Here is a 21,285-nt window from a genome sequence, read left to right on the forward strand (position 1 = left end):
TACGTCATGCAAAGGTACAGTGATAAGAACAGTTCCAGCAGCACAATCAGTGTTTTTATGGAACAGAGGTGTAAACACATGTTCTTATCTAATCAAGGTGCCATCGACTCGGAGGATTTGATTCTAGAAGCTGACCTGATTTTAACCCTGTGAAACTATTCACAGAAACAGTGTGTTGGACACCAACACCTACATCAAATAAGCCGAGGTCACAGTTTGCTTGTTTAAATGAACCTGTCCTGTCCGGGTGTCCGGGCTGAGTGTTTCAGCAAAGTTGTTCAGTAAGCCAACAACACTTTATCCTAAGTCAGGGGTGGGCAACTCCAGGCCTCGAGGGCCGGTGTCCTGCAGGCTTTATATCTCACCCTGGGTCAACACACCTGAATCAAATGATTAGTTCATTACCAGGCCTCTGGAGAACTTCAAGACATGCTGAGGAGGTCATTTAGCCCTTTAAATCAGCTGCGTTGGATCAAGGACACATCTAAAACCTGCAGGACACCGGCCCTCGAGGCCTGGAGGTCCACCCTCCCCGGTGTACACAGTGGTCTCAAACAACAGCCTTGATGTCATTGCAGATGTGATTTTTTTTAAGCCCAAACCTTTGAGATCAATTCTGAAGATGACTTCAGTATATGCATTTAAACCTTGTGACATTTTTACAATATTTCCATGTAATTCTTAAATCAGTGTTTTGCTACACGAGTAAAACTTACTGTAAATATTCAACAGTAAAAAACAAAAGTTGAAACAGAATTATTTTGATTAATTGCTTATTTGACTATCATAGCAACAACACTGCTCGCTTTAACATTGTTTATTTTCAACATGGGTTTGAAAACAATCTGATTTTGCTTTCATTTATATTTCATACAGAGCCCAAGTTTTTGGTTGTGGTCACAGATCCAAGGCTGTTAGCTTAAAGTGTGTAACCTGCGTCATCCAAAATGCAAACACAAACATGAAACTTCACTATCTGGTTTTTCTCATGTGCAGCTTCAGATTCTTGTCAGGGTGGCACATCCTACTCTCATGACAATCCCCCACCCTCAACTTCACAACTGACCTGGTAAACTTCACACTTCCTTTATTTTCTTTGCTTTACGAGCAGAAATGCTGATATGATACACCACTGCATGCACACATAATCATAATAGCAACAGTTACATTAGCTACTTTGTTTTGATGAACAATAATAGGTGTGTGGGGCAGACAGATGCTTACCTTGCAGGTAGTCTGCAAGATCACCTCCGTTACAGTACTGTGTGTGCAAAGACAGACAAACACCATCAGCAACAATTACATTCAGTTTCAACAAGTTGATTGGCTCCTTATGCATATGCATGTGCCTCGGCATGCTTTTATTTTAATCCTAGTCCAGATTACTGCAGGTTTATTAGTTAACCTGCTAAATGTCTTAAACGTTACCAGTGCTGACAACTCCACTTGAGAGAAATGATTTCTCATGAGTGAAAAGAAGAAGGGGCAGATGAGACTGCAGCCGTGAGTTAAAGGAAAGGGCTATAATACTCTGTTATGAGAAAAGCTGAGAAAAAAAACTGATCTAGGATCTGCTTCCATTTAATCTGTGAGCTCCAGGTACAGACGGTTGGTGATCAAAAAGCTTCCCTGCTCTGATCTGTAGTGGAGGGATGACACAATCCTTCAAAAAGCTGCATCTTGATACTGTAACAGTGGAAGCCAACCCATAACGCATTTTAAAGCAATTGGCTTGCCTCCAGCAGAGGATAAACAGGGGCTGACTTTACATCATGTTCAGTGGAGCTTCACAGACTAACATTGTCCTGAAATACCCCACAGGGGTTTAGTTGACTTGACTCTCAAATCATCATAAGTGTAAACTCGACTGTGGGAAGATCCTGCGCTTCCAGAGGCTGTTTGTTTTCTGAATGGAAAGCTGGATTTCAACCAGAAAAGTCATCAGCCATTACTACTGGAAGAGAGAGATGGGTAACTTGGTTAACCATGACTATCTGTGACTAGATATCAGCTGAACAACATAAGGCAAGTATGGTTTTTAAACTTATTTAGTAGTTCTTATCTCCTTTTACTTTAATCCCAACAAAGTATACGATGTAATTAATGTAACGTAACAATTCCATACATTGGCCAACCTAACAACTGAAGCCTGGGTCTAAAAACATCTAAAATATGCACTCAAACGCTTTAGTGTAACAACAACAAGCACCATGTGCTAAAGGTAAACATATCACAAACCAACTCTATAGAGAGACTTGCACTGGTGGATTTTGGTCAGTTGACAATCAAACTGTAGAACTTTATTTGTTCATTTGATGAGCATCAGACATGTCGCCTGTATCGCTTAAACAAATGCTTTTATTTGTTTCATCTGTGTAGGCAGGTCTTTTAAAAGACAAACAAAAAACACTAATATAAATATACCAGAGCAGTTTTCAAAGATATGTCTGCTGCTGAATGAACAAAGAAAGTGTTCTAACAACTTCACTGTTTATATTATCCCCTCCAGACTCGGGGTTCAGTGAATACAATGCTCTCTTCATTGGGACTGCATCTGGCACATTTGCTTGGGGCCTATGGTTAATGTTTCCAATTTTCGTACATATGATGACAAACCCCCATTCAAGCTGGAGGAGGTGGCTGGGGAGAGGAAGGTCTGGGCTTCTCTGCTTGGGCTGCTGCCCCCGCGACCCGGCCCCGGATAAGCGGAAGAAAATGGATGACAAAACTGTTGTGTCAACATCCTCAGAGTAATGTAACCTCGCTGTAGGACAAACAAAGTCACGTTTCTAACAATGTAATGTCCTAAAAACTCCTAAACAAGATTTTAAGCCAAGGCAGATCTGATTCTTAGAAAAGAGGCTTGTTGTCAGCGAGAACCCTGAGATGGTTTGTTTTCTATCCTGCAGCCAGCCGAGTGTTGCAACACAAGTGCAGAAAGTTGGAGACCGTGTACAGAGTGAGGTCATCAGGAGGTTAAGAGAAAAAAAGGCAGCAACAACAGAACATTAGTGAAGCCTACGCCAGCACAGAGGGAAAGAGCACATACTGACATCTGGCCATAAATCATTAGTGTGTTTAGAAAACACATATGTTCCAACTATCTACAGTGTCATGTTTCTATACTTACCTCCATGACCAGGAAAACAAAGTTGGGCGTTTCCTGGAAAAGAGGAGACACAGAATCTGTTACAGCAGCCATTTATCCTGCAGCAGCTGTCAGCTCCAAACACACACGACAAAACAGCCACTGGAGAAAACACAACATACCCAAACTACTTGCGGATGCCATTTATAACAGACCTGGCTTTTTCTGAACCTGCATTTTTATTACTTCCAGCTTACTATGCATGTACGTGATGTTAGAATAATCTGCAACATCGTTCTGAATGGGAACGTTCACCAGAATGCTCACTCGACTTGGAAACTGAGAAAACGTTGTTGCCAACTTCTGAGGGAAATTGTGACCCGTTGCCAAGCTGCTGACGTCACGCACGAGCGGCAGATGAAAGTAGGGGTGACTATGGAAACCAATTAGTGGACATAACTGAGATGAACAGGTCAAATGATTATATTTGCATGATGGCGCTTCTGTTTAGTAGCTTCCAATGATTAAAATCATCTGTAAAAATCTCTGCACCGTTTCATCCTTTGATCATGTGACCGCAGTGCATTGCTCTTATTAACCTGCGCTCTCACTGACTTATTCTTAGTGCTGATTGGTTGGTGAAGCCTAACCACATGAGAAGACAGCACGGTGGCCGTTCCCACTGACCTCCATCAGCAGCGGCTTTATCTTTTTGTTGCTGTTAGCTTAGTTTAAGTACAGGATGAGTTGACGGTTACCAGCGGTTACCTGTTTTCAGTTTGGTTTACCTAAACTAATTTAGAGGAGCAGCCTCAGTCCAACGGCCCACTGTGTGGTTGACTCTGGGTTTTCCTCCTCTTTTGTTTGTTTAGCCATATGGGCAGCCATTTTTTTTGTTTCTGCTTGTCCTTCGTAAGTAACAACATTTTAACTCAACGTTGTGGCGTCTTATATGTTCTGTTCTTTAGAGCCATAAAATTGTGAGCGCCAATGTATCAAATTCATCTAAACACAGATCAGGCCCTGAGGCTCAATTTCAGTCACAACATAACTTTAGTGCACCACACGCACAAACTCTTCTCTAGCATTTCATGAGATTCACTCAGCTTATCGAGCCACACAACAAACACGACTACTCGCTGTAGCACGGTGACACCATGTAAGTCAGCTGATGTGTGTGACCCCGACATAAATGGCTTTGGTGTTTTGTGTCTTCTAGGTAGCTCTTAAGTAATCCTTTCCAACTCCATACCAATGATTTCACCAGCTGGGGCAGATGTTGGAGGGAGATGGGACAGCCGAATCCATTCTTGGTGTGTCAAGTAGGAGGGATTACATAATGTGGTCGTAATCTTGAAGAGGGGGAAGTGAAAGAAGAGTCACACAGCATCCACAGAAAGCAGAGGTTAGCAAACAGCAGGGAGTGAAGCTGTTGCCTGGGGATTGATCCATTTTATCCATGACGGTTTGGGCCCTCACATGTTACCGTCTCTGGCTGCAGCAGTTGCTTCGGTTTCGGCGCGTTGCCCATTGGTAAGAAACAACATGAATTTCAAGAGGCAGGTGGTGACGACTGCACATAGGGCAGCCTCTGTCTGTGAGAGCTTAGAGGAAGTAGCAGCTCAGTTATAAAAGTGACAATCTCTGACCATTTATAAATGATTTCTAGAATGTACCGTTCACACACACTGGCTGCTTCTGATGTAAACACGGGTGAACTTTGGATTTTGATGGGTGGATTGGGCTGGGCTCCAAAAACATCGCCTTCCAGCACAAAATTTCCAAAACAACTATGACATAAATAGACTCTCTCCTCCTCTCACATCATAGCCATGTCACACACACATAGCACTTAGAAGCCGTTTTGCAAGCAACTGAGCTGGCTGTCTGCTTCGCATGATAACTGACAACACAATACATGGGCGCTGAGCACATTCACATGAATGCAAAAATACTTTGGACTGCAATGAGTCAATGTGAGCCAAAACAAGATACTGCCTGGTTAGCTGTTCCACTATTACATCATGCCAACTCCAGGAGTGCACGGTTATGTAACTATATGGGGGATGGGGAAAGGTCAAACCGAAGAGTGCAGGGGTGCACGGTGAAGCGGGAGGTCAGGAGACAGGTTCTTCACAAAGACTGGAATAATTCAAGGGAACTCAGCTCCGAGAAAAGCCTACGTTTGACCAACGGGAGAACAACGCGACAGATGGCTTGTGTAAGTGACAGCAGGGAGCAAAACAAAAAAACAACTAATGATGTGTTTAGAACAATAACTCAGGATCACTTGTTGACCATCACAGCTGCTCAGTCTCAGATACACAGGACAGGATGTTTATCATTTCGCAGGAAGAGAAACTGTACATCGCGTCATTACGCAGATATGCCAGTTCACTCATACATCAACATACACTTGACTGCAACAGGTCAGTGCATGTGCAACAAAAACGCCAATAATACACTTTTATTAAGGGCCAAGACAGTCTGACACACAGTACCCAGTTTCACAGGCTTGTATTTTGTGGCTTGAGACCTTCAGTCAGCTTCTTATGCAACATGTGTACTGAACATCATGTGACTGTGTGCGCTCATGCTTACGTGGTGATTAAACAGACACATGTACATGTTCTAAGCAGATGACTGGGCATATGTTTGTGTGCTCCAATGAGCAGCCACAGTGATTTGCTCTGATCTTCTACCCAGTTAAATGTCTGGAAAGCAAAGCTGTGCAAAAGGAATGTAGACACAGGACGATTTTCTAGGAAAACTCAAACGAGCTCTAAAACAGCAGCTAAGAGGAAATGTGCCTCTTGCTCCTTAAAACAGCCCCATACCAAATGTTTTTACACATGTCAGGCTGGAGGGACCTTCCTTGAACAAGCACACAACGTTCCTAGGAGCAGCTTTCTCAATAACCAAAAACCTGTCTTCCTCTGTTTAACACCAGTCAGAACCTGTCCTGCTTTAATCACGTTGATCTGCTCAGTGTCCAGTTATTAGCCTTTTGTAGAACTTTCAATAATAAAATTCAAATCTTTGTCAGGAGGCAGGAATTACTCAGTTGGACATCATTCTTATGTGCTGAGAACAACAATCAACTTTTTGTTGACTGAGCACATTTTCTCTGAGTCGTCTTGTTTCTCATTTGACGAGAAGGAATTCAGTGAAACCATGAAATCAGCCATTATTATGCATCCATCCATCCATCCATCCATCCATCCATCCATCCATCCATCCATCCATCCATCCAATCTCTTCCAATTGATAAGAATCCAAATAGCAAATCTGTGGTGGCGGCAGTGTTAGAGAGGAGAAGGAACCAGGAGCCTGACACGGGACACCTTATAATTAGACCAGGCTACCTCACGCTGCTGCAGAACGCTTAATATCAACAGTGCAGAGGACAAGGACTGTAAGCCAATCAGCTGTGTGCTTGAGGCTGTCATTAAACACAGCAAACAGAGCTCCTCCAAACTACAGCTCTGGTCCCAAGGACCCGCAATCTTTCAAAGGTGCAGACTCCTACATCCAGCTACACGGTCTTCTGTCAGCACACAGCTATTCTGAGAGGCTGCTGGTGCATCTGTGTACATCTGTGACTCACTGCATCCAAAAAAGCTAGCACACTCTAGTGTATGTAGAGGTTTCCAAAGATATGTAGAAGTTTATTTAGATTCTACAGTATGACTAGAGTGAAAATCAGCAGAGAAAAACATGAAAGAACTGTGACTGTTCTGTGCCATCAGCAACTAGCACGAGAAGTGCTGAGATGCCACGCTGTACGTTAATATAGTCCCTCGTCAAAGTGTGGATGCTGAGCGAATAAATGTAACATACACAGGGATGTAAGCTGTTCTACTAAGTGTGTAGTAACAAGCACATGATCTATATGGTGCTCATAAAGATCCAAAGCAGTGTGAACACAAACAGCACTGTGAGCTAGAATCGCTTGATCTCCACATCTAAATTTTCACTGACCATCGAGCTAGCATTTTCCAAATGACCCTACTGAAAAAAGCAGTAGGTCACTGTGTGTACTGTTATCACTCACAATGTTCTGCAGTTCCAGCTCATACAGGATTGCCACAGTAATGTAAAACCAGCTTTGTTGCCAGTTTGCTTTGTGGGCTTGGGATGAAATATTAAGGTAGTGGAACCATAAGAAGCAGAAAATCTCTGCTCCATGCTCCTAATACAGCGGCTAGGACAGTTGCACAAGTTGGTTTGGGTCACATTTCCTGTTGTGTCTGGTAAGCCCATACATACAACACATGCTTCAAACAACAGCTAATAGAGCTGGGAACAGGTCAAGTGGGGGAGCTGGGGGGTAAAGTGAAATATATATCACGTATAAATAATGGGAAGTGACAGCTGCCAGGCTTGTAATACACCAGACAGTACAGATAACCGCCAAGGGAGCCCAGCCTGCCACGCAGCATTGTTCTGCTAGCACAGGGAACACTAAAGGGACAGTAAAAAAAGATGCAGCTGCTAAGAAAAGACGCGGAGACACTGTGCCTGAAGCGGTGACAGGCAAAGCTTGGTGACCGTCTCAGACATGCAAGCAAGAGGCGACAGAGCTCAGGTAAACAAAATCACGACCCAAAGTGTACGAGTACGAAGGAACTGCAACCACACAACTGAAAGAGTGCTGGGAGTGACTAAAATGCTTTTAAGCCAAAAACAGCAGCAGTATCTCATCTCATGCCACAAACATCATGTTGGGTTTGGGTTCTTTAAACCCTAATTCTGTCAGTATGATAAACAGATTTGCACACTAAAGTCAAGTATCAGTGGGATGATCTCATAATTTCACTGACCTCTACCAACCACGACTTTTTGTGTGCCTTCTCTTTTATGTGAGTCTCTTATTTTCTCATGATGTAACCATTTCTCCCCCCAAACACCTGATTAAATATGAAACTCAGAAACTTGAACATCTCATCCCTGCTGGAAACGCACCCTGACTAATGGGTTCCTCAGCCACTTGCTTGTGGAAGAGATCTATTACATCAGCAGGAGAGTGGATGGGTGATGAAGGGATGAGGACATGGTGGGAGGAGTGGACCGGTGGAAAGGCTGACCAGCAGCATCCCAGAGGGAGGCTTACGCAAACACAGGAAGTACCATTGCTATGTGGGATGTGCTTCACCATCACATTTGAAGTGGTAAATTAGTAGTTATGGTATTACAGCCAATTCTGGACATCTAAACAGAACCTTTTTACTGCTTGCTGATATGAACCAATATAACAGAGGATATAAACAACATAGCAGTTTGAAGAACGGATTTTTCAGCATTCTTTTCAGAACCATCCTACTGTGCGCTCGCCTTGTGACAGACATCAGCAAAGTGGAGTAAATCGCGTCATTTATTCATGACTGCAAGTTTTCTGCCTTTAAAAAATTCAAAATCAAACCTTTGTTTAACGTGTGTGGAGTAAATGCAGCACAGCCTCTCTCACACCCACCATCAGTGAACAACAGTCTGTGTAGGAAACTAACTCCATCATTAATGCATCACAACATTATCTACGGCTCAACCACTGCTAAACACTACAGACAGACAGCTTGGAAAAATACAATCAAAGGCTCTCCTGACTCCAGTCTCGACGCACGCTCGTCCAGGTAAAGAAATCCACAAACGCTGACCCCGTCCTTCTGGACGTAGTGTTTTCTAAGTGACTTCTTCTTCAGCCTCAGCTGACAGCAGGTTTCCCCAATTATATAAACAGTACATTTCCTTAAACCAGCACCACTAACTAACAATGAATGTATAATTGTTAGGTCTAAAGGGGATCTAACCGCAGGTAAATGGTATGATGCCCGATCTGTGGTGAAGATCCGGGTTCAGGAGAGATGAGCAAAGGTAGCAAGCGCCTGGCGACGGGAAACAGCTAACACTCCTGTCTGTGGACAGTTAAGCTAGCTAGCTAAGTTTAAGATTTGCTCCGAAGCGAGAAGAGGTTTTTGAATAACGACCGTGTAATAGCGCAAGCTAGTTAAGGGTGGATGGCTCTGCCCGACATGGCCGTCGCCTTCACCAGCCAATCAGGATTGGCGGAATGAGATAAATGCTTTTGAGGAATACGCAGGGAGGCGCATCCAATAGTGAGACATTGCACTCATGCTACTCTGAGAACCGGGGTTACACAAGTAAGCTAAAGTTTTTGTTTTCCTCCTAACGTGAACATGGGCAGCTCAGCAGCAGACTGACTGCACTGACAGGTTGGCCTTTCAGATTAAAACACTTTTCTACTAATTTGACTGCAACATATTATGACTATTTTCTTGTGGTGCTGTGATCTACTCTTAGAAATGCATATAACAGCATTTTCACATCAAGCTCGATGTGCATGTGAGCCATAGAAAAGGCCAAAATGACAGACTGACTGAACTGTAACTGCAAAGCACTCTGGGTAATTAGTCACATGGCCGCCAGATTGTATTCAGGAATTCTGGAAGCTTTTATTGTGTTTGTCAGAGTTGACGGTTTTAACTCCATCATATAATACTAATGCACTTTGACACATTTAAGGAGGTTAACAGGCTTAGTTTGTGAACTTGAGCTGCTTTGTTAATGCCAACAGCTGAAATCAGAGTAAAGCAGGAGAGTTCAGAATCTGATTTTTTACCCTCACTAGGAGTTTTGCTTGAGTTCACTCATGTCTAGAAACACAGACAAGTTTACCCACAGACTCAGCGTTTCCAGCAGAAACTGCATCTGTGGCAGTAGCGAGGCCGAGGGCGTACGCCGGCGCATGAACGCCCGCAAACATGTTTGTGGATGAACAAAAACCACATATACTTTGTAATATTCAGCTGCCTCTAAGTTTGTCATCGATATTCCCATCTAGGAAAGCCTATGTACGGCAAAACAACAAGACCAAGTGACTAATGCAATAAAATAATTTTTTAACCAAAGTATTTTTATTTATTTAAACATTCCTTAATGATCCCTTCACTAAGATAAATTCTGACTAGTTGTGCCAAAGTTATCAGATTAAGAAGACAAGCTGCTGCTCAGCTCTTAATACTCAGAGATCCCAAATAAAGTGATTAAGATAGCGGTGTGATAACCAGGACAGCGTGCGTGATCTCGTTGGCACAAAAGATCTACGGCATCATCACAGTTTAGTGTCACGCGTTCATCATCCTAAGCGTCCATGACTTATGTTATATGTGGCACTGAACAACAACATTATCATTTCTTTTTTGAAATTCATATAACATGTTATCATAGCCATCAGAGACAGTTGCTGCTGATCTCACAATCACAACAGCTGCAGATGTGACTCATGTTTGAGGATATATTTACATTTTACTTTCACATTATTTAGCAACATACATTTGAATTATGTCCATAACATGCTAACAAATGTTCATTTCTAACTTACCAACAGATAAGTATACTGCCAGCGCAGCCTGATAATCCGCACCTCTACAATATCATTCAATCACATCCGTTTAAACGTATGGCCAAAATGCTGGCAGCTTGAAATAACAGTAAACCAATGTGTAACTTTAATATGGCTTCATCCAGCTTTCACGTACTGTCTGTGCATTGAACCATAGCCAATTCCAGGTTAGGCTAGCTGAACATATTCTGACGCCTGGTGATCTTTTTGGATGAAGGTTCATTTTGAAAATTTCAGTTTTTCTACCACGGACTTTAGAAGCTCATCCTCTCAGACACAAACAAACGATGAAACATTAGTTAAAGAAGCTGCATACTAAAATTAAATCAAACACTAAAGACATACATTACTTTAAAAGATTCCCAAACTTACCTGGACATCATAAAGTGCCACAATGTTTTCATGCTGCAGCTCCTGAGCAAAAAGAGCAGAAAAGTGAAAAGCATTAGCAGGAGCATCAACTAGCCTACGGAAGTTAATCGGGTCACTTTCATTCATGTTTCTATCTGGGCCAGATTTCATAAGGTGCACGCTCAAGTCAAGTCGACTCCAGTAAAGAGGAAAAAAGGAGGGAATTAAATTCAGGGTCATGCTCACCTTCAAGATTTTGATTTCCTTCCCAAGAAGGATCTGGGACTTGGACAGGTTCTTCTTGTTAATGCTTTTGATGGCCACCTCCCAATCAGTCTTCTACACAACACAAAACAAGAGGAAACGGATCACGTGAGAAGTTAACGAGGATGTTCCTGCACAACAGTTCAGATTGAATTTTTAATGCTGCCACTCATACGTTTCCTCTTGAGGTTTTGAGTTCCTTGACGCTGCAGGCTGACCACTTAAAACCAATAGAGAAAGTGCATGAGTTAGTTGTGGCTAGAGGCAACCATCCTTTCACTCAGGAAATATTTTTGTTGACCTGAAACCCGTAACATCCTGGCCAACTCGTATTGTGATCAATATACCTCGGAGACAGCCCAACAGAAACACACATGTGGGATTTAGTGTGTGATAAAGCTCTACCAGAGTGTTTTATTATTCAGTCTTAGCAAACACTGCCTCGGTTTTAGACGAGGCACGCTAAGGTAACAGACTTTATCATGTAAGATCAAGACTGGAGGTGGAGGTGAAAGAGAGATAACGGACAGTCTGAGCACAATAGCAATATGTACGTGAGGTCATAAGCTCAGCCCAATCAACCTGTGTTTGCAGGATGCCCTAGAAGTCTTCGAACCACACTGGGAATCTTTAACATCAACTTCTGTCTAACTGACCGAATGTTTGCATGGTGTTCTACACTGAGCACTGTTTAATACAAGCCTCATTCACCCTGTCACACACACTCCTACAAGTGTATTTTATATACCCTACACCGTGCCGATGAGTCAGCATGAACCACAAAGAAGGCATGAGACTTACAGACAGCAATCTAATCAGTCCATTAACTTTAAAGGCAAGAGCAGCCAAATTTATCCCCCTGATTTCCAGGTCCAGGTCATCAGTGATGGCAACCCTAACCCCTGTGGCTATCTGGCTAAACATTCTGCCACACATCAAAAACTCTAGATTTTATTTTTCTCCAAAATCTAAGGTTACATCTTATCATTGATGTGAATTTACACTTCAAAATTAAACTGATATGGCTTTGATTTTTCTAGCACATGCAAAATGCTGTTGGCACTGCAGTGGACAAGTTCTCGTGAAGGACGAAGGAAATTTTAGCTGTCCCAGTGACACCGGGTCAACTGGCTTTCTGACAGCAAGGTTCTGCACTCAGTGACAAGGCGCTCAGATGACTGTTAGAGCAATATCATGTTTCCAGATGAGCTCTTGGATCAGGATGCCTTTATTGTACAATATAAAGGAAATGTATTTGCTCAAACCTAGCTAATTGCCACGTAAGAGTTATGAAAAGGTGGAGTCACCAGATTTGCCCTGTTGAGAGCGACAGAAGGACGTGTTCATTTTCCAGGATAAAGCATTATCTCATTTATGAATCACAGCTGATTACAGACCTGTGAGCATCAAAGAGATTAAAGTCAATAACACTGCAACCAGATATAGCTGAAGGTGAGACTGGACAGCTGAAAGTAGGACCAGAGCACTGTGAGCAGCGCTCTTCATAGCTTATGCGAGCCACTCATTGTACACAAAGTTTAAAATCACTTTAAGCATATTTGCACTGCACAAGACATAATGTGGATTGCACAACACTGGTCACTATATTCTTCATTTCCAGTTAATACTTGTACAGCTGCTGTTATTGTGTTATATTTATTTATATTTATATTTCTTCATACATTCTTTATTTATTTATATATTCTATCATCTTATAGTTATTGTGTATTTTGTTGTACAGTTATTTTATTTTCAACTTTAATTTATATATTTTATCTTATTCTTTCCCAGTTAAATTTACCCTTCATTCTAATTTGTGTTGTACAGTTATTTCATTTTTAACCTTAATTTATATTTTATTCCTTCCTAGTTAAATTTACCCTTTTTAATTTTTCATATTTATTTCCTATCTTATTCATAGCCTTTTTTTTTTCTTTAGGTCACGAGCAGTTGTCTAAGCATTTCACTGCATATCGTACGGTGTATGACTGTGTACGTGACAAATAAAATTTGAATTTGAATTTGAAATGTCCTTGTCCTGAAAACATTGGGTAGATCAACATCCAGTCAATTAAATCCAGTGGTTATGAATACATCTCTACGATTCATGTTTCAAAGAATAAAACTTGCATTGAGAAAATATTATAATTTGTTATATTATTATGAAAAGTTAAGAAAGCATTTTTAAAATGTAACAATTCTGCATCATTCTAACATGAGTTAAACAAAATGTTCACACCCACAGCATGGCCCCAAAGGAAAACTGCAATTACAGATTTACAGAATTTAATCTTAATTTTATTTTTTATACATTTAAGTCGTATTTCACATAAAATAAAATGAACCTTTGTTTATCATTTGGCCAGAAAAATCAGGTAAACAACTCACTGTCTTATCTATATACAGACCGGTAGCGCTGACTTGCACAGTCCTCCCCTACAGACCCACTTTGAGTGAGGAAAATTACCCCTTTCTTTTTGAAAGGAGGGGGTGCTTGTTTTGCATTAAATACCAGAAAGAATTTGATTTTGGTAGTTTCTAAGGTGATAACATATTTGGTATAATGTATATTATATTCATTCGCCTCAAAAAATACAGCAGTCATATATCTGTCACCTCATTGCCACTAACTGGGCTAGCTGAACTGTTCCTATTGACTTGCTAGCAATAGCTGATAACATAGCTCTCCACCCAACAGTCCAAATATGGTCATTTCTATCTGAAAAAAAAAAAAACACAACAACAGGGCAGCAGAGACAATGTTGAGGGTCTTAAATGCAGTCCAAAACCAGTGGGCGATGTCATAGTTGTTACATCATTTATATAAAGTCTAGGAATAAAACAAAGTGAAAAAGTGTGATATTCACACCAAATACATTTATTTCTTTTCCGACATTTGTTGTTTCAAAGTTCGAGGGGGAATTACCCACGGAAGCCAAAAGACATTTCTCAAACTAGCCCCCGGTCTATCTTATCTGTGAACAGACTCTGCATAATAAATTGATATTTCAGTGCAACATGAGACCATATGCAACATCCAACACCACCCGAGGAATGAATCAATCCATTAGGTCTGATGCATCCAGGTGCCTCTAACTGTCCTGCGCCTGTGAGCCCACACAATCCTATAAATAGGCTAAACAGAGTGCAGATGATGGGACTAAAATAGTAAACACACTGATCACATGCCAGGTCTGTTTTAACCTGACATGGAAGCATGTGACCACACACAGGGATTGTTTACACAGACACATATGTTTCAGAGTTTCCAGGCTCTGAGCTGGTAATCGATTGTCACAGTGAGATAGAAGCTTGGCTCCGGGGATGCTCTGATGCAGCTTCAGCTCAGGAATTCAGGACAATCTGTTTCACACCAGTAGCACTGGGCCACCGTGATGTCATGGCCTGCATCTCTGTCACACATATATAAACCCACCCCATCCTAAGCTTCTTCTGTCACCGAAAGCCCCACTCCGGGAAATGTTAGCAATTTAATCCACTTTCTGAGCTTAATGATCTCTCTGTGGTTCAGTGTGAATGAATGTTGTGCAGCTCTTACATAAGTAAAGCTCTTCTGCTTAAAAAGGCAAAAGGAAAAACACTGCACCCCCCATGCTCCCTCCTGCCTTAGTACGTCAGCAAGTCATTCACAGCTGCCTGACTCATCTCGATCATGAATGAACGAAATAGCATAAATGCACTCATGCACCTCCCATCAGGCCGGTGAAATGGCACCATAATCACCTGTCACAGCATGACTCCACATTACATCAGCCAGGATGCAGGGGTTTAGTTATGAAAGTGCTTGAAAATATTATCTTTCCCCACAAAAAAGGGTGATATAGTGCTGCAGAGCAGCAGTCCCCAGTTCTACTGACTGACCCAGATTTCCAAACGAGTTGTCTGCTCGCTCTCCCTTTCCCTGCAAGATGAAGTAAAGGAGGGGATGCAAATGTGCAACTGATTCATTTACCTTCCTGTGTCTTCCTTTGAACACCACAGCAAAGGCTCCATGTCCAACCAGATCTTTTCTGCTGTACTCAAAATCTCCCACAGTTTCCATTGTGAAGGACCGATGGTCCAGCTGGGCACAGTTGGTTATCCTTGGATGACGCTGTCCTCTTTAGAGGAAAAAAAATCCCAGGGCAAGCTATCGACCGAGTCCTGATGATGCTGCTGCTTCTTGCACTGCGGAATTATTTCATGACAGGCTGCTCTGGTGTGCGTTATTGCATAAATAAGAGATGCAGCCAGGACATGATGCATTCACATGCCCTCCAAGCAGGCTGGGATGTTTGCAATATCACACACAACGGACGAGTTTAAGCATGGCTAACTCAGTCTGAGCTAAACTATATCCGTGCCAGCTGTCACTCGTTCACCTAGTTCAGTAGCTTCAATCCAGCTTTGCAAAGCACTCTAAGGACGCTCACTAGCACATTGCGTGTCCTGGTCACCTAACCCCTTCAGAGGGACAGTCTACATGATGCCAATCTTGCAGATGCAGACACTGAGCTATCTGTTAGCCTGACAGTGATATAGCCCTTTGGCTATACCAAGCGTCATGTAAACAGCGCCTAGGAACATACTAAGAAGTATAAGAACGTAAGGATACCTGTCCCGATACTTGACAATAAATCCAGACTCAAGCTAAAATATACAAGCTGTAGCAACCTATGAAGCTAGCCAGCATCAGGGAGCTAATACACAGACCATGTTAGCGTAAAACATCAACACAGGACTGTTAGTCCCTATTATCGGTCTTCTTCGACAGCAAGCCCAGGTCCATAAGAGCTCTTGGAAAAACACAGACGTCTCCCCGGTTAGTATAAATTTCATCCGTGTAAATAACAAAAACACTTCGTTGTTTCCTTCGTCGTCGAGTCTGGCAGGACAGCTAACGCTGCCTCTGGAAGTAACTGTCGCCTTCGATTAAATCTGCTTCCAAACGCAACGACTGTAAGTCTGCCTGTACATATACTGTGCAGTATTTAAATCCCCGTACAGTGCTGTCACTTCTCAAAATACAGCAGAGCCTCCTACTCTGCCGTTGACTTAAACAATACAGAAACTTAGTGCCATATTTCCTTTTATAGTCTCTCCGTCCGCGGAGGCCAACATAGACCCTTCCTTCCGCTGCAAAGGTTAGTCCCGGCAGTCTAGGACTGTTTGTTCGTACAAATAAGACTCACAGCGATAAAACGATGCATTTTATCAACGATGTTTGATGCTGTTTAGATTAACTCTAGTTGATATTCTTATTTTTAAAAAATGATCACAATGAATTCTGGGAAATTAGGGGTGAAGGAGGAGGATGTTGCCTTTAACACATGAAGCTCATATATTTTATTAGTATTTTTTGACATATATCCTATTTAAACGTGAAACAATGGATATTTTAACAATGGTTAAACAACAAAAGTTGTGTGTGAAGGGGGTTAATTAAACATCTAACTATATGTAACTATACAATATGACAGCAAATATATTTAAAAGAGGGGAAAAACCACCTTTTGTCAGCAAAATAATACATACACTGTTATTAACGACACATCTTGTCTTGCTTAGTGTTTAAAGTCTACACCCTCTGGGGCTGGGAAAAATAGCAGTAAAAGGACAAAGCTGAGTGGACATTTTAACTTGTGCAACAACTTAAAAAAAATGTCTTTTGTAACTAAGGACTGGCACACACACCCAGAATCCCTTCTGTGAAGGAGGTGAAGGCGAGCCTCCACCCTTCCAGGAAGAGAGCCTGGAGACGTGGAGGTGCGCTGTAAAAACACAGCCAAACAGATGCCATAAAAGATTAATAATAAGAACAACTTGAATTACTGAAAGAAACGTTCACTTAGCGGAGCCTTTTATGTAGCTGACTGTATCCGAACAGTGTGATACGGGAGATGTTCAAATGTATGTGCAGGGTCAGTGGGCAAAAGAGCACATTTTTAATCAACTTAAAACAACTGTAAGATCAACAGCTGACAAGAAAATCAATATAAGAGATAAAACAAGAGTTTGTTTAAACTCTTTGATGACAAAGCATTTCCATGAACAAATACAGCTTATCCCTTTATCTACATGTGATGCACCACTCCTGAGTGTTTGGCTTGAAGAAAGGTGACTTGTATAGATTTCTCATTAAGGATGTTTAAATAGCTAAAAGTCACAACAGTAAACAAAGTCTGCTTTTCTATTTAATTTCTACATCATTATATCTCTATATAATATCATTACTGCAGTATTACTGCAGGCTCATCTTCTACTTTGAGTCCTTTAAAATGAGAAATGTCAATTAGACTCCCAGTGAAGATGATCTGTTGTCTAATTATTAAGTGTTCAAAAACAAACATCCTGACTGGAAGTTTCACATGTACCTGTATCTTACACTAGCCTCTCTGACAGCACCAATAAGAAGATGAGGTTTAATAAGCACCCCTCACCCCACCCCCACCAAAAAAACAAAACAAAAAACCCCCAAAATGGTTTATGTTCCTGTATAAGGCAGAGATATAGTACAAAGGATGGGCTTAAGCCTCCTGAAACAGAGAGGCTAGATCATTTAGATAGGGGTATTTCTAAACCCAAAGAGAAACATCAGAACAAAAATCACAATAATATGGATTTTATTGAAAGGTCAACATTAAAAGTGACAGTTCCGGATGGTTCACGACGGCAGCTTCTTCCTGATAAACGGTGTGACTCACACAGACTTGCACATACATGTTCATACATTCACAAATGTAGAAAAAGATCTCTTAAAATCACAGTAAATTAGATAATATTGTCTTGTGGCACTTCAGTTCTTCTTCTTGGCCTTGGCTGACACATTCCCAGGCTTAGAGGAGGCGTTGTATGTCGAGGACATCAGCATGGTGAGGAGGAGCAGCACAGGCACCAACAGGTATGGTGCATATATGGAGACTAGCAACCAGCGCTCCTGGACAGTCTGAGGACCAGGATTGGGTTTCAGAGGGAACTGATAGAAGAGGATGTGGGCGAGGATTGGGATCAATGTGGTGGCCACGTGTGTGGAATACACAATGGCAGGAATCCGGATCCACTTACAACCACCTGTTTGAGCGATTGGGAGAAAGGACGTAAGACACAGAAAACCTGTGACGCCAAGTCTGTGAATCATCCAAGGCAATGCAGACGTTTTGTTTGTTTCCAACAAGCACAGAAAATTCAATTCCCTTCATCTTTATTATTTGTGTGTATAATACAGTGTGGTGGTGGCCCGGGTGACATTTTCTCCACCCTCACTGGTTCTTGGTCATTTCCAGGAAACGCCCCTGGCTGAGCTGCAGTTTGGTTACAAACACTTGAGGCAGTAGATGTCTGATGGTAAGGGAACATAAAGGCCGACAGAGGTCGCCTTTGACCAGCGTCTCTGTCCTACTAGGAGATAATGATGGGATTTCCGGCTCTTTTTAGAGATCCGGCTCTTTCGGTTCGGCTCACTAAAAAGAGCCGGCTCTTTCGGCTCCGGCCGGATCTTCGGGTTGTTTTGTTGCTTTAATTAATTTATTATTAACAATAATATAAAATTATGCACAAAAGGAATTACTAATGTAAAAAAAGTGGTTTTATTTATATGTTTATATATAAATATATGCGGTGGCCCCTAGAGACAAACCACGTACAAACTCCAAAACACATTTCTAGCATGAACTGAACTTCCAAAGCAGAGCTACTAGATCACTTAAATTACACAATTGAAAGCATGTGTGTGTATTGTTTGTGTATTTATACACAGGCACTCGTATATAGTCAAATAATTTAAAAAAAAGTTCATTTACCTGTTACTACCACACACCAAATCCGGTCGTTGGTACTTGCTGGCTTGTGTAGCCACTAGGTAACAAAAGCTCAACACTGCGCCCTAGCATCCTGGAGCACTTCTGTTGTTCTTTTGTACGTGTTTTGAGTTTTTATGTGCTTCTGAGTTTTTACGTGTTTTGGAATTTTTTCGTGTTTTGGAGTTTGTACGTGTTTTTACGTGTTTTGGAGTTTGTACGTGCTTTGTCTCTAGGGGCCACCGTAAATATACTTTTATTTATTCACTCCACATAAAATGTAATAAATAAATCATATAATACAAAAATCAACTATTCACAGTTCAACTTTTAACTATTTAAATGTTCAGCTTTTTCTTTTTAAACAAATTTAAAGTGAAACAACACAAAACACTGCAAACCACAACACAATTAAATATAAATTAAAATATGAAAACAAAAAGAAGATGCACATTCTCTGTCATATGGACCTGCATGAATAAACTTTCTGAATCCTTAATCATCTGCAACCGAAAATAGTTGTGGATGATTACTATACCTTTCTAATGTGACGTTGTTGTCCCTGCTCTCTCTCTCTCTCCCTCCCGCTCTGTTCCTGTGCTACTGAGTGTAACTACCGCCCCTCCCCCCTCTGCTCAGGGTAAAGCACAAGGCTCGCGTGCAGAGTGAAGCAGAAAAAAAAAGTGTGAGAGAGAGGGTGAGAGAAAGAAAAAAAAAAAACCCACGTGACGGCTCGCGATAAGGAGCCGGCTCGCGTCGTTCACTTCAAAGAGTCGGCTCTAAGAGCCATTTCGTTCGCGAACGACCCATCACTACTAGGAGAGCAGCTGACCTGAGAAAGTGCGCGGTTGGCTGGGTGGGTGAGTAGCGTTGATTTATTATGATGATTTTAGTAAAGTTTGGCTCAACCAGCCACTTTTCGTGTTAACTGACCTTTCAGAAAAGCGTACGCTGCAATGGGGAAAAACGGTGTTTGAAGCAAAGCCTCGCAGAAAACAAAGGACTTGAACCACTCCGGGGGGTCCAGCACCATGGGGTCTTTGAAGTCCGCTGCGTACCATTTCAGAAGGTCCTTCAGCTGGAGGGGAAACGTGTGCATTAAGTTGTAGCTGGAAATGTGCGTGCGTGCGTGCGTGCGTGCGCGTGTGTGTGTTTATTTAAAGTAACTCACCGGTTGGGGGTACACGTGTTCAGGCAGCAGAGCTTGTAAGTCAATAAATAATGTGATCGGAATATGAGTGGCGAAGTAGAAGAAGAAGATTAGTTCTAACACACGGAGAGACATGATCTCTGACTTACTCAGTGCACATAACGGCAGAAACGGGGTCCAAGTCCGCTGTGGAAGCAGTGCAACGTTGAAACGCCTGTTCCCAGGCTGGATCCCATTGGCTAGCGAGAATGACATGAGGGCGTTCCTGAAGGCACCATTCGTCCCACAGTGGAGAATGCGCATGCCGCTTTACGAGCTCCTCGTGAATGTAGGAATTATTATTATTATTAGTAGTAGTAGTATTTTACAGTTTTCATTACAGCATTAAGAAAAGATCCGGTATGTAGGATAATTTTTTGCTGGTGGTAATAGCTCTGTTATTTGGAGAGATTTTAGACTCAGAAAGCAGAATCCGAGCAAAGGAAAGATGAGACAAAAGTTTAAATATAAACGGAGTGCAGTCTCTGACTTATGACTGCAAATATACTTAAGACCTACTTTATTCAGTCAGTGGAAGAACTGCCAGAAGAGCTTTCAGAAAATTCAGTAACTGAGTCCACTTAAATCAAACACACGGATCAATGTGAAATCAGATGAATAATTAACCATTTAAACCTCTCTATCTGCCTTACCTATACCTTGTTAGTAATCCTGCTTTCTTGATCTGTTTTCCAGCTAAAACCTCCTGTGAAAAACATCTGGAGACAAATCGTCCAATTTCCATGTGCAGAAGAAAACCCCTTTCCTATATGATAATACTTGGCAGTAAGGCTCATCTTAGAAGGAAAACTGTGTGTTTGTGGTATTTGGTGGTTAATCTCCGATAGCCCATCACAGCAGAACAGAATCCCAGTGGCCATGCGAATTAGGACCAGGGCAGGACACCCCGGAGTCTAGAGGCTGGTGGTGGAGATGAAGATGGAGGCTTGAATGGAGCCTGAGTGACATGTGAGAGCTGGTGATGGGGAGAATGACAGATGCGCAGTGAGATTTGAAGTGCAGGGAATGAAGGCTGACCAGTGATGTCACAATCAGCTTGACAGTGTGGGAAAGTGGAAGTGATTTAATGCTTAGATTAGCTGCAACAGCTGGGAAGCAGATGTGTGATGACAGAGAATCAGAATCAGAATACTTTATTGATCACTGGGGGAAATTA

General features: G+C 41.9%; 2 protein-coding genes across 3 annotated transcripts in view; both read right to left on the reverse strand.

Moving 5' to 3' along the window:
• ulk2 (unc-51 like autophagy activating kinase 2) overlaps positions 1–16,250 on the reverse strand; it is a 33,542-nt gene extending 17,292 nt beyond the window's left edge. The window contains exons 1-5 of one of the 2 annotated variants that reach the window (XM_005930843.3): positions 15,097–16,250; positions 11,106–11,198; positions 10,881–10,922; positions 3,131–3,163; positions 1,225–1,261 (exon numbers count right to left, since the gene is read on the reverse strand). In XM_005930843.3, coding sequence (XP_005930905.1) covers positions 1,225–1,261; positions 3,131–3,163; positions 10,881–10,922; positions 11,106–11,198; positions 15,097–15,186 — 295 coding nt within the window. In that variant the 5' untranslated portion in view covers positions 15,187–16,250. Of the gene's footprint in view, positions 1–1,224; positions 1,262–3,130; positions 3,164–4,340; positions 6,300–10,880; positions 10,923–11,105; positions 11,199–15,096 lie in introns of those variants that run through there. The other variant, XM_042224199.1, reaches the window with a different exon arrangement.
• A 1,479-nt stretch (positions 16,251–17,729) lies between these two features.
• Positions 17,730–20,269, reverse strand: tmem97 (transmembrane protein 97). Its single transcript, XM_005930844.3, has 3 exons — positions 20,091–20,269; positions 19,853–19,997; positions 17,730–18,194 (listed from the first exon to the last, which is right to left on the reverse strand). Exons 1-3 carry the CDS (start codon positions 20,202–20,204, stop codon positions 17,920–17,922), a joined length of 534 nt encoding a protein of 177 aa, XP_005930906.2. The 5' UTR covers positions 20,205–20,269; the 3' UTR covers positions 17,730–17,919.
• Positions 20,270–21,285: the final 1,016 nt, after the last annotated feature.

Source organism: Haplochromis burtoni, unplaced genomic scaffold (assembly GCF_018398535.1).
Source record: "Haplochromis burtoni strain Fernald_Lab_line unplaced genomic scaffold, NCSU_Asbu1 Contig_132, whole genome shotgun sequence".
In the NCBI taxonomy this organism is placed as follows: Eukaryota; Metazoa; Chordata; class Actinopteri; order Cichliformes; family Cichlidae; genus Haplochromis; species Haplochromis burtoni.